This window comes from Cydia strobilella, chromosome 2 (assembly GCF_947568885.1).
Source record: "Cydia strobilella chromosome 2, ilCydStro3.1, whole genome shotgun sequence".
NCBI classification, from domain to species: Eukaryota; Metazoa; Arthropoda; class Insecta; order Lepidoptera; family Tortricidae; genus Cydia; species Cydia strobilella.
The window spans coordinates 22,641,160-22,653,770 of NC_086042.1; the positions used below are offsets into that span (position 1 = coordinate 22,641,160).

Consider the following 12,611-nt stretch of genomic DNA (forward strand, 5'->3'; position numbering starts at 1 on the left):
TATTTTCTAATATTTTATTTAAATGAAGTGAAATGGGCACATTATATAACAGGCAGGCCACCATAAACTTGTGCAATACCGTATGTAGGTACCTAAGTTAGTGTCGATAGTTAGACTAATGTTCCTAATTTTCGATATTTTCATTTAATCGTATAGAATATAGACAAATCAATGAGTCACACGTCACACTCACACTTGACATGTATTCAGCAATAACCAATTTGAATAGGATTGAATCATTAATCTGCTTTGCTCACTCTCGCACGTAGTGCTAAGTGCTAGTATTTACGTAATAGTACCTACCTACCGAAGTAGGTACATCTAGTAATGGGTGATAGAAACCAGAGAAAATATAAAAAAAAAAAATATCGTCTGTGAGAGTAACCATAGGGTGCCTATCTAATATTGCTACTTGACGCATTAGGTACGAGTTTGAGATTATACCAGCAGGGGTGTCAATCACTTACATGCCAAGAGCAGTCATGTTAGGCAGGAAGACCAGTATAAAAGCGCTCCTTGATAATGCATAGTTATTTTAGATTTCGTGATTACGTTACGCTGGTTAGTTACAGAAGTCGAGTAGCCCACGCTAATCCCATGAGAATAAGACGCTAAGTCCAAAACGCAAACCGCCACCGCAACTTTTGGGTAACGTGGGCTAATGAAACGCGTTGTCATCGAGATGGATGATCATGGATGGGATACGGGAGCTCGACGGCACTTAGCGGGCCGTTTATGAGTTACCGCAGCAACATTTGTGATAATTCTCCTAAACAGGAATAAGACTTATTCAAAGATCCCTACAGGATTTCGACGCATGAAATAAGAGCTAGCCGGCGTATGTTTTACGTTTTCGCTGCCAAGAGTCCGGTGAGTGGCGATAATGGTGGGTTTATTTTATCTTCATAAGAATGGAGAACATGGTATTTGTTAATGTATTACATTACCGAGCAAACCCGATTTCAGGATAAGGATTTCCCAACGCGCTTAGACAAAACTACTCGTAGTTTGTAATTTGTTTGCCCAGTAACATTTAAACACGTCATACGTTATAATTATTGTCTTCGGTTACCGCGATAGTTACTCATGAAATAAAACTATGATAACGGATTATATCGCGTATCAATATACGCGATATATATAATTCAATAATTGTGTTGGATGATGTTGGACATTCTGAGTATAGTATGTTTTGAAAAGATGTGTCCCGCCGAGTTTGTTGCAGGTCCCATATTGGGATACCCTCCTACAATTAAGGAGGGAATTAAATCTTCTCGGGTCCGAGGTGATAGGGTTGGAATATCCGAGTTAATTTTGACGCCCGTAATTCAATACCTAACGTGAAACACTCGTCACTAGAGATAATGCCTTTTCGCTCCGCTGACCTATTAAACCACCCACCACCAATTTAACCTGGTTAAATTCGCATGTGCATTCTAGTGAAGCCCTATGTGCTTCATGTCAAGAGATTAAGCCAGCGCGCAATAAGCCAGGACTTAGTCGCATTAGCATATAGCGATGTTACATGTCGCGCTTCTTGGCGCTTTGTATGGGTACTTTATATTGGTAAATGTATTGGCTATACGATTGTTAATTACATAATGTTTGTCATTCGAGAATTACTAGTTGAATAAAACTGATACCTACCCTTGTCCGAACAAATAGGAAAATAACATTAATGAATTATGCTGATGATAGTGATGTAACAGGTAACGTAACAACTCTTTATTAAATGTTTAACTAAGTAGTATGCGGAACATTGGGAAATTTACTCATTAAAGAGATAGGTGTTAATAACCACGTCCATTTTTCTTATAATTTAGTGTAAAGTAGCGATATGGTAGCTATGTCACACCTGTCACCGAAGAATAGAATAATCCCTTTTTAATTCTCGTTCTTTAATATAGGTATTAGTAGGTAGCGGAAAGAGTTCGGCCAAAGCGAAATAATATTTCGCTTGAATCTGGTGTCACCCAACTAGGGAAGTACCTCTACGTTATCATAGAGGAATAAGAAATAAATAAGGCTTACTTATTTCTCTATAACCTTACAGAAGACCAAAGCCATAATAGCACTGCTATACTTACTTGGTAGGTAGTAGGTAATGTTGTGTTCCTGATGGTGTGCAGGAATGTTCAGTGCTCCCAAGGATGAATTCATGGAAAATTATAGGGTCAGCAATCCGCGTGCAGCTCCACTAGTTGCAGGCGGTGGTGGCCGCTGAACAGCGGTCCGCACGCTTATTTGCTACCGTTGGTATTTAAAAAACCGGCCAAGTGCGAGTCGGGCGCACCGAGGGTTCCGTACTTTTAGTACTTATTTGTTGTTATAGCGGCAACAGAAATACATCATCTGTGAAAATTTCAACTGTCTAGCTATCACGGTTCATGAGATACAACCTGGTGACAGACAAACAGACGGACAGACGGACAGCGGAGTCTTAGTAATAGGGTCCCGTTTTTACCTTTTGGGTACGGAAGCCTAAAAAGGTAAAATAACATGAACGGTAAAGGATTTGCTGACCTGACCATTTAACGACAATATTCGTACATAAATTTTATTATAGCTAATAGAGCTAACATAATAGTTTGATATTTGGTCTATGCACCAACTGCATACCTATGTACAGGTATATAATAATAGTAGCGCAATGGTGCAGATTCCGGTGATGTTATATAAATCTAGATTAATGCCGCGAATAACGATTTGTAACGGGGCATAACAATGTACCATCAGCAAGAACGTGGCTATACCAACACTACCGCTCATAACTATTTAGGCACTCGTAATTTTTTCCATATACAAAATCAACTTTCAGAATTATACCGCTAAGTCGCAGTTGGGTAACAGTTTTTTTGTGCAGTTAACTCTTTTAATTTAACAGACATATCGAGCTTCAAAACGATGTGTAGAATATTCGTGTACATATTTACCAAATGGCAAGCGTAAAAAAATCCATAAATCGTTTTCCAGTACAAAATCGTTTTATTAAAAAGTAAACTCAAAATTTTAAAGGATATCTTTGTCAACAATTTGAGGCTCAACATATTTACCTAAATAAAAATTCAATCCAACATGTAAGAGAGTCATTTGCCTGCGATCGAACAGTATGATTTTGAAAATAATTTTTGTATACAATTGTATGGTGAAAATTGCGGGTGCCTAAATATGTACTTTTGAGCAGTAGTGTATGTACCTAAACGTATATGTTAATAGTAGCGCAATGGTGCAGCTTCCGGTGATATTAAATAAATCTAGATTAATGCCGCGAAGAACGATTTGTCAGCCCCGTTGCTAGGCATAACAACGTACCATCAGCAAGAAAGTGGCTAAGCAACGGATTTAAAAAATCATTATACCTAATTAATTTGCAAACAAACATTATCGATTATTATATGAAAATGCACTAAAGAGATGAAGAACGTATAATAGTAGCTTCTTTAATCGAATTTAAACTGTTGTGAGACATAACTAAAACAAGTGAGCGAGTGACTAAAACAAGTGAGTCTAAACCGTAAAATGATTTAATAGTAGCTTCTTTCTTCAAACACAGGATTATTTTTAAAAACGGGACCCTATTACTAAGACCACTGTCCGTCTGTCTGTCTGTCACCAGGCTGTATCTCATAAACCGTGATAGCTAGGCAGTTGAAATTTTCACAGATGACGTATATCTGTTGCCGCTATAACAACAAATACTAAAAAGTACGGAACCCTCGGTGGGCGAGTCCGACTCGTACTTGGCCGGTTTTTACAAGTTACACTTGAGGAAGATATGTGTGGTGTGTGTAATTAAAAAGACGTTTAATAGATGTTTGAGCAATTAAAAAATATTATTATGATAGGAAATTGAAAGCACAGTCTACCTCGCGCATTTCAATACTTTGAATCCCTTTAAATACAATCATAATTATTAGAAGTATTACAACATATTAAATAATTTTCAGAAAAAAAACATAATTGTTTTATAGGTACTACTGTAATTTTAAATGACATATTTATTTTGTTTCGAAAGAAAATAAGTAAGTGAGTGAATTTAACAAAGTGGATCAAATATCATGCTATCCCTACCCCTCCGACATGCGAGTCGGTTAATTCAGTCGGCCAGTTACCTGCATACTCAATTAATCTCCCCTCCGACCAACGAGGGCAAATTTATACATTTCCGTCATAAAAATGTTTCAATTTCCTCGCTATAGATTAATTAACGGTACGCTTTTCGACAAAGGACTGCAAATTATAAAATGTAGTCTTCTAATAATTAAAATTGATCTTCTCCCACTTGTCTTTACGTTAATGAAAAAAAACTGCATATTAAGCTTAATATGGGTTTTCAATTTGTAAAAACAGACTTAAGGTATAAATAAAGAATGATTTGAGAACATAAATATAACTATAGAAAATAAACGCCACCAAATTGTTCTTATTATGACATCTTTAATACGTGACCCTTAGAACAGTTAAATAAGACCCTATTATTTATTAGAGAGTTACTGTCATAGTATTTTTTTTACACCATTTCAAAGCCTTACAGGCCCTGGGCGTCCTTGGCCAACTAAATTATTACGACGCGTTATTCCATACTCTTTGAAATTAAAAACAAACGATGTTGCAAGATAATTTTAATTCTTCGAATGCCTGTATTGTTTGAAATAGGGTACGACTAAGTAAAACACAAACAACTTGAAATATCAACATCGTGTGATGAATTACGAAGTTGTTTGGAGCAAAGCATTGCTAGGAATGTCAGTAACAAAGTGTAGTAGTATTAAGTAGTTGTCACTTTTGATAATAAACATTTGGCACAATTATCAATTCTCTGTACCTACACCTACTTGGAATGTTTAATATTACCAAGGCCTTTATAGTAATACTTAAAAACTTATGTTCAGGTTATTTAATTAGGGCCTACCTTTGAAAAACTGCAAAAGAAGAAATAGTGTCTTTTTTGTTATAAGGGAACAACTATACAGAAAGGCACGTATGGAGACTTTGCTTTATAATATGTAAATTTGGATTTTGAAAGTTAATTCATCACACTAGATACTAATACTTAGATAAGTAAATAAAGATAAAAAATAATAGCATAGTTTCTATTCTGATACGGTTTTACGATACTGCGAGAATACACATATACCTTTATGTAAGAGCAGTCAAACGTAAAATGGCTTAGCCTGTTCGGTTTAATCAATGTAGTTATTCTTCTTCTTTGCCTAGCCTGTTCCCATATCATTTGGGGTCGGCTCTCCTCGTCATTCTTCGCCAGGCGTATCTGTTCTGGGTCGTCGAGACATCTATTTGGGCTTTCTTAAGGTCTTTGTTAATGACGGACATCCAGGTCGTAAAGGGTCTGCCTCTGCCCGATCTTTTGGAGCCGATGTCGATGTTAAGGACTTGTCTAGTCATGTGATCTTCCGCCCTCCTCATGACATGGCCATTCAATGTAGTTATTAATTAACACAATTCATGTTCGTGAGAACATGGACCTAATTAAAACCTTGCTTCACGAGCAGTTAAGGAGGAAACTCGTTGTCACAAAGGTAGCATTAACGGTGAGAATTTTTAAGACTCAGTGCCTTAAAATTCGTAAGAATAGAGCTTTAATCTTTTAACTAGCACATTCAAGAACTCTATCTCTTATATCTTTCTAAATACGTAAAGGTGATTGAAACTAACAGGCACATTTTGCTATAGGAGTGATTAGATTTATGTCTATAGCTTTCCATACTATAAATTACTGTAATCTAGCTTTATCTATTCATTCAATTTGTTACAGGTACTCTTTGATAACGTTTGATTTATAATATAAAAACACTTTTACAAAATGATAATGAAACTATTAACTAGCAGACTTAATTATTGGAGCATAATGCAATATCATATGCTTGCACTGCAGCTAATATGTTACTTCTGATATCGATTATTATCGATCATATCATAGATTAATCATAGTTTTCATAGAGAAGCTACATTGGAAAGAACTGTGGTATATTTTTCCGCTTGTTATTATTTATTATATTTAAGTTACAAAAACCATATAATATAACTCATTAATCGCATTTCTGCTCGAATGTTCACCGGTTAATGCGCCCTTTATGACATTATGGTTTACTGATTTCAGTTTTTTTTTTGGGTAATTAAACCCCCAAATATTTCCATAATATAATACTTACACAGATTGACTAAGTCCCACGGTAAGCCCAAGGAGGCTTGTGTTATGGGTACTCAGACAACGATATATATAACATATAAATACTTAAATACATAGAAAACACCCATGACTCAGGAACAAATATCTGTGCTCATCACACAAATAAATGCCCTTACCGGGATTCGAACCCAGGACCATCGGCTTCACAGGCAGCTTCATATTTGTTATTATATATGTAATAGATATGATTGATGTTCTTTTGGCGGTGGTGGTGATGAGTCAGAATTATACCTACCTACCTGTAGGTACAATTCTGACACATAAACCATGCATAGACATTTTATAGCTCTAGCGCATTCGCACGTTATCTGAGAGTAGCGTTACTATGTTTTGAGGTTAACATCCACGCAAATGACATTTTGTACGGTGCCTCACGATATGCCGTCACATACCGTTTCCGCAGACTGTATGCATTCTTTAAAAGTAGGTTTTGGTAAAATGTAATCAAATTACAACTGCCACCTGTAAAAAACTAATTTATACCTAACCATAATAGGTAATGAGAAAACAAAATATATCTACGTATAGGTTTAAGTACTTTTGGCAATTAAGCACTTTTATAAGAAAAATGTTTCGTTGGCGAGGGCGGCGAGACTGAGACCCAATTCTAGTAAGTAGTTATTGGCATTTACGTGAGTTTTATATAATTAAATCAACATATAATTAGATACCTATAGTATCAGTATAATTTAAACATAATTTCGCTCTAAAAGTTTAAAACACCGATAATAACATTCTATTCCAATATAGAATCGTCTCTACAATTATATCAACACATATTTTTTTTACTGGAAATTCTAAAAATACTAGCACATGTTGATTTATCTTCACTAGATTGATACGGTGCGTGCCCGTGTCTGATAAAAAACAATTGATAATCTCACCTTAGAATAACCAGTCTTCCTTGCGCAGGCGCGGGGCTTGGTGCAAAAAGCAGTGAAAAAAGTGTAAAGTAGCCAGTGTACCTATCCGTTCGTAGAAGCGACGTCTTTATTTTGTGTTCTACATGTGTTTGGCATTTGGTCTTAACTGTGTTATTCTTTTTTTGGCGAAAAATCTAAAGTTAATTGATTACCTATAAACATAGTGCTTAACTAGTTCAATGCACTAAATCAAATCGTCTACATTCTACCTACATTACTACTTGCAAACACAAACGTAATATAGAATAAGTATAAGGCGACATTAATATAATGCTCTACCACAAAATAAGATACCTCGTGCCTGGAATGGATTAAATAATACGATTAAAAAAGCGTCAATTAATAATCATTGTTATTGGTAAAGATAATAAAAATTATTTGTAAGTATATTCTGTGTGGTGGCGTATAATATATGAATTCGATATTCGACAACCCATTTTAAATATGAGCTAATTTAATTTAAGCGTTTCAGTTGCATCATAAGTGAAATAGGTACAAAAATGGTAGGTAGATATCGTAATAGCATATGCAAATCATAGTTTTCATGTTGAGCGCGCCCGTTTTATGGAAATTTTCTTTTTTACTAGTATAGCAAAACTATGGCATGGCGTTACGACACGACCTAGATATTTTAATCTGTAAAGAGATAAGCAGAGTGTCTGCGTCTTTATAATACTGGGTACTACTTTTATAATCCTACACATAAATTTTATTAAATTAAAATAGTTAATGGGCATTTCTATTTAAAGTTGTACTATTGTATTGTTGTAGTTGTATTATTATAACAGATTCTGAGTGGAAATAAATATAAAATATTCGAAAATCTAAAGTGCAAGTTTGGGGTACCCACAGCTTTAAATATGCCCAAATGCGTGTTTAATATAACACTTATAACATCTGTCGGGTAACTGGCCACTGTAAGTGTACATAGGCAAACCATAATTATGAATTACTAGCGACCCGCCCCGGCTTCGCACGGGTTACACAAAACCTTAACAAATTATACACCTAAATCTTTCTCAAGAATCACTCTATTTGATAGAGTGAAAACCGCACGAAAATCCATCCAATACTTTTTGAGTTTATCGCGAACATACAGACAGACAGACAGACAGAGAGACGTGGCGGGGGACTTTGTCTTATAATAATATATGTATGATACGACACGAGTACCATTTTTTGTGTTAAACAGTGTCAATAGCGATGTTAGCAGATATGTATAAAACTATACTTATGCGCTATCGTTTGTTAACAGGGTAAAGAAAACATGTGATTTCCAATATTCCAAGATAATCTTTCATTTTCCGACAGTGCCTGACGTCTTTATCTCTCGTCAAATATCTAACAGGTACCGCTCAGTTAGGTGCTGTTACAAATAAGGCACAATTTCCTAAATCAGCAAAGTTCAAAATGCAATGTTTCCGGCATAATATTGACGTAACAATGGTTAAGATAAATATGTACATAACATTAACTTGAGTAGAAGAAATAAATATGAGTAGAGACAATACGTCCTACATTGAATGTGTAAAAAAACATCGTTAAAGATCACATTCATATTGATGAATGATGATAGAAATATATAAATATAATATTTGTATTCGTAAACACAAACGAGACAATTTATACCTACTTAAAGTAAATACCTAAGTAAGTACACAGAGAACATCCATAACTCAGAATCAGAAACCAATATTCATGATAAACACACAAATAAATAAATGCCCTTACCGGGATTCGAACCCAAGGACCTCCTACTTCGTAGACATGCACTACCACCACCACCACTACCACCGACTACCGACCACTACCACTACTCGCCACTACCAACTAGGCTAGGAGGCCGTTACAACGTTCACGTGGACAAGCTTGTTACATACACACACACACACTGACCTTAAACCGTCTTAAATAGATACCGTTGTTCGTTGCAATGTCATAACGCCTGCCCCTGATCCAAGCCTTGATACATTTCACACAATGTATTATAATAAAGCGAGAATTCTGAGAAAATCCCAAACTGCCCGTTATTGTTTGTGTTATTGTGATATCTCTTCGTCTCGCACAATGTCATTCTGTAGATACCAACGTGACCCACATTTTGGAGGTTGTAAGTGGGTTTAGCCTACACAGCTATATTCATTATATTTTGTATAGATTTCATTTGCACCATCATTGCCTGGTTTTTATTCACGTCAACACGACAAATATGATGTTCTCAGTTATGATGATTAAACAGTAAGACATGCTTATGGCGGTCAGCAGAATATTATCAGCGTGTGATAATAACTAAAAAGCCACGATGTCTATGTCTAAAACAGCTTTAGGTACAAATTCTCGTTGACAGGCTAATTACGAAACAGTTAAGATTTGATTTGATGACTCTATGAGTAGGTACTTACTATTTTATGGTTGTAATGGACTGTTCCAACATTTCTCGTCTCGTCTGTTCGTTAACATTTGAGCACATGTGTATTAAATTTAGATGTAACTAATTGTAAAATCTAGAAAGGATTTCCTGTTGAACTTCAAAATGGCGAAGGCGTCTCGAGTTTTTTTTTTGCTTACTAATGTTGTGTATTATGTAGTAAGCTAACGTGGAAGTGTGCAACTAATTAAGATTTGTGTATACTACGTCGGTGGCAAACAAGCATACGGCCCGCCTGATGGTAAGCGGTCACCGTAGCCTATGGACGCCTGCAACTCCAGAGGTGTTACATGCTCGTTCAGAATCAGTTTTGAAACGCGTTTAACCATTCTTTTGTCACCACTGGGCAATACATCGTGGCTTTTTGTAATGTACCTACAGCTTGATTACCAAAAGCATCGTATGTACCGAACGACGTCAAGCTCCACAACCACACTGAACATTGACAAAATCGTCATAATTTTGATGGAAGCCATATTTTAAAAAGAAGTAAATCTAGAAAAGATTTAAATAAGTATTGTCTTTAATTACCACGATAATTACTCATGAAATAAAACTATGTAAACGGATTATATCGCGTATAATGAATTTAAAATACATCCCGACGTTAAGAACTCTTGAGACCATCGTTTTGAATGGTGTGGACAATTTAGTACCTACATTGTGCAGAACAAATGCCTAATCTTTTTTACTATGCTTAGATATTTATTGGGTTTGTTTGTAAACAGAGTAGATATATTTACTAACAATAACACTTTCGCTATATTTAGATAACAATTAGCAGTACCAAATTGTAAATAGGCGTGATAACGCGCTCTTATTAATTTCATGTGAATCATGGTTTATCTGTTATCTGATACCCACCATCTATAGCGACTGATAAGATATATTTTGTTGGGATTGTAAATAAAAATATAACAGTTGGGTGATCTCATTGTATGTGTTAACGAGTCACTACGCAAGCAGGTTTTATTTGAGTGTGAGTAAGTACATGTATGTTTGTAAGACACGATAAAAAGAACGAATTATTTCTGAAAATTTAATGAAATATTGCAAAAAGAGGCAGAAACTTCGTAAAGATCTCGGTTTTACGTGGACATGTTATCATTTCTCACATCAGGTAAAAAAAATGTTAGTTTCAAATCTAATACTTAGTGGTAGGTAACGCGTGACACTAACGCATTTCATTAGTAAAGCTTTCAAATAATAATAAAAAATATAAACATATATATAACACCTAGCACGAAACTGTATGGAAATCAAAATGAACCCAGATTTAAAATTGAAGGTCTTTGTTTTCCAAGCAGGTACCTATCTTAAGACCTAATGCTAAGATTCCATGTGTTTCAGAAAACGATTAGGGACCAAAAGCCACTGTGTATATTTTACCGATTTTATTATATAACTTTTAAGCCAGTGAGAAATATTCGATATGGAACCTTAACGACAAATCCAGAAAATGTCAGACACAATTTTTGATCTCAATAAAGCCTATGAAGAAAATGTACTCGAAAAGGAACATCCGCGAAGCATTGGTTTGTATAATTCTATCACACACCGTCAATTACTTCAACATTGCCTACCATGGCAAAATTGCCTGGCTTGAAAAAAAACCGGACAAGTGCGAGTGGGATCGCCCACCGAGGGTTCCGTACTTTTTAGTATTTGTTATTAAAGCGGCAACAGAAATACATCATTTGAAAATTATAACTGTCTAGTCACGGTTCATGAGATACTCGTACAGCCTGGTGACAGACAGACGGATAGGCAGACAGACACACGAACAGACGAACAGTGGAGTCTTAGTAAAAGAGCCCGTTTTTACCCTTTGGGTACGAATCCCTAAAAACAGCGATTCTCTATTAAATAATTGTGTATAATGTACCCACATATATATTCCTCTATATGTACACAAAATACAAAAACACAAAAATTCTGAAAAAGTAAATAGGTATTCAACGGATTATTTCAGAGCTCCACTAAAAAAAGTATTATTTGAAATTCAACCCCCAAAGGGGAGAGGAAAATGGTTCAAAATTGTACGGATTATACCGCGTCCTACACAAAATGTCGCATCAAAAGCTAGTTAAACTATAGAAGTCATATTGTTTGTTGCAGGATTGTTCACGATCCCGGAGTACCCCGAACTGGAGGCGAGCCGCGGCATGTGGTCCGCGGCCCTCGAAGCTATCCTCACGACCCTGCGGTACCTCGCGCCGGCGACGCTGCTCACGCTCTTCTGGGGCCAGGAGAGCTTCCTTTTCAAACTTCTGAAGAGCATCGACAACGCTTTCAGAGCGAGTATGTACAAACCTATATTTTCTCAACGCCTGAGCGAATTTCGAATGAGCAAATGGTGGTTTATGAGCTGATTTATTTTTTGTGGTATAATGTTGTGAAAAAGGAATCGGACTGACAGGTCAAATTAGTTAAGTATTCCAAATATCAAAGCGGTCCGTCAGTATGAAGTTAATTATAATTATTATTATTTTCATATTGGCGAAGATTTTTTTCTGTTATAAGTACTGGTTGATATAAGATATATAACTTACTTCGTTTGATATATAAATCTACGAGACGTGACAACCTGACATGTTAAGATAGGTAAACATTGAATCGCATATCCTAGGACCCACATATTATGAGGCTATGAGCTCAATTTAACAGATGACATGCTGAATTGTGAATACTCATGATACGAAATCATATTAGTCACATCCACGGTACCTACGATGACCTACGACAAATTACAATTTAAGATTCTTTCACAATAGATATGGCTGTTTTTCTTCAATGATTTATGTCTAGTACTAAACAGGACTCGACAGAAATATTAGTTCATCTTCGAGTTCAATGTCTACTGCAGGAATCGAAGTTCGGTGAAAAAAGTTAAATGTCAACAGTTAAAAATACCAACGCCACAAAATAATGCTATGGTAGCGCCATCTGGCGAAACTGTTACTACGAAGGCTTAGGTATATTAATTTTAGGCTTCTAACGCTAAGTGTTATCACATAATTCATGTCCTTGATTGCACTCACTCACGCTT

At 35.8% G+C, this 12,611-nt stretch overlaps 1 protein-coding gene across 2 annotated transcripts in view; it reads left to right on the plus strand.

Annotated features, from left to right (window-relative positions):
• LOC134753729 (uncharacterized) overlaps positions 1-12,611 on the plus strand; it is a 35,137-nt gene that overhangs the window by 14,300 nt on the left and 8,226 nt on the right. Inside the window, exons 1-2 of one of the 2 annotated variants that reach the window (XM_063689669.1) lie at positions 10,974-11,097; positions 11,681-11,863. In XM_063689669.1, coding sequence (XP_063545739.1) covers positions 11,022-11,097; positions 11,681-11,863 — 259 coding nt within the window. In that variant the 5' untranslated portion in view covers positions 10,974-11,021. Of the gene's footprint in view, positions 1-10,973; positions 11,098-11,680; positions 11,864-12,611 lie in introns of those variants that run through there. The other variant, XM_063689673.1, reaches the window with a different exon arrangement.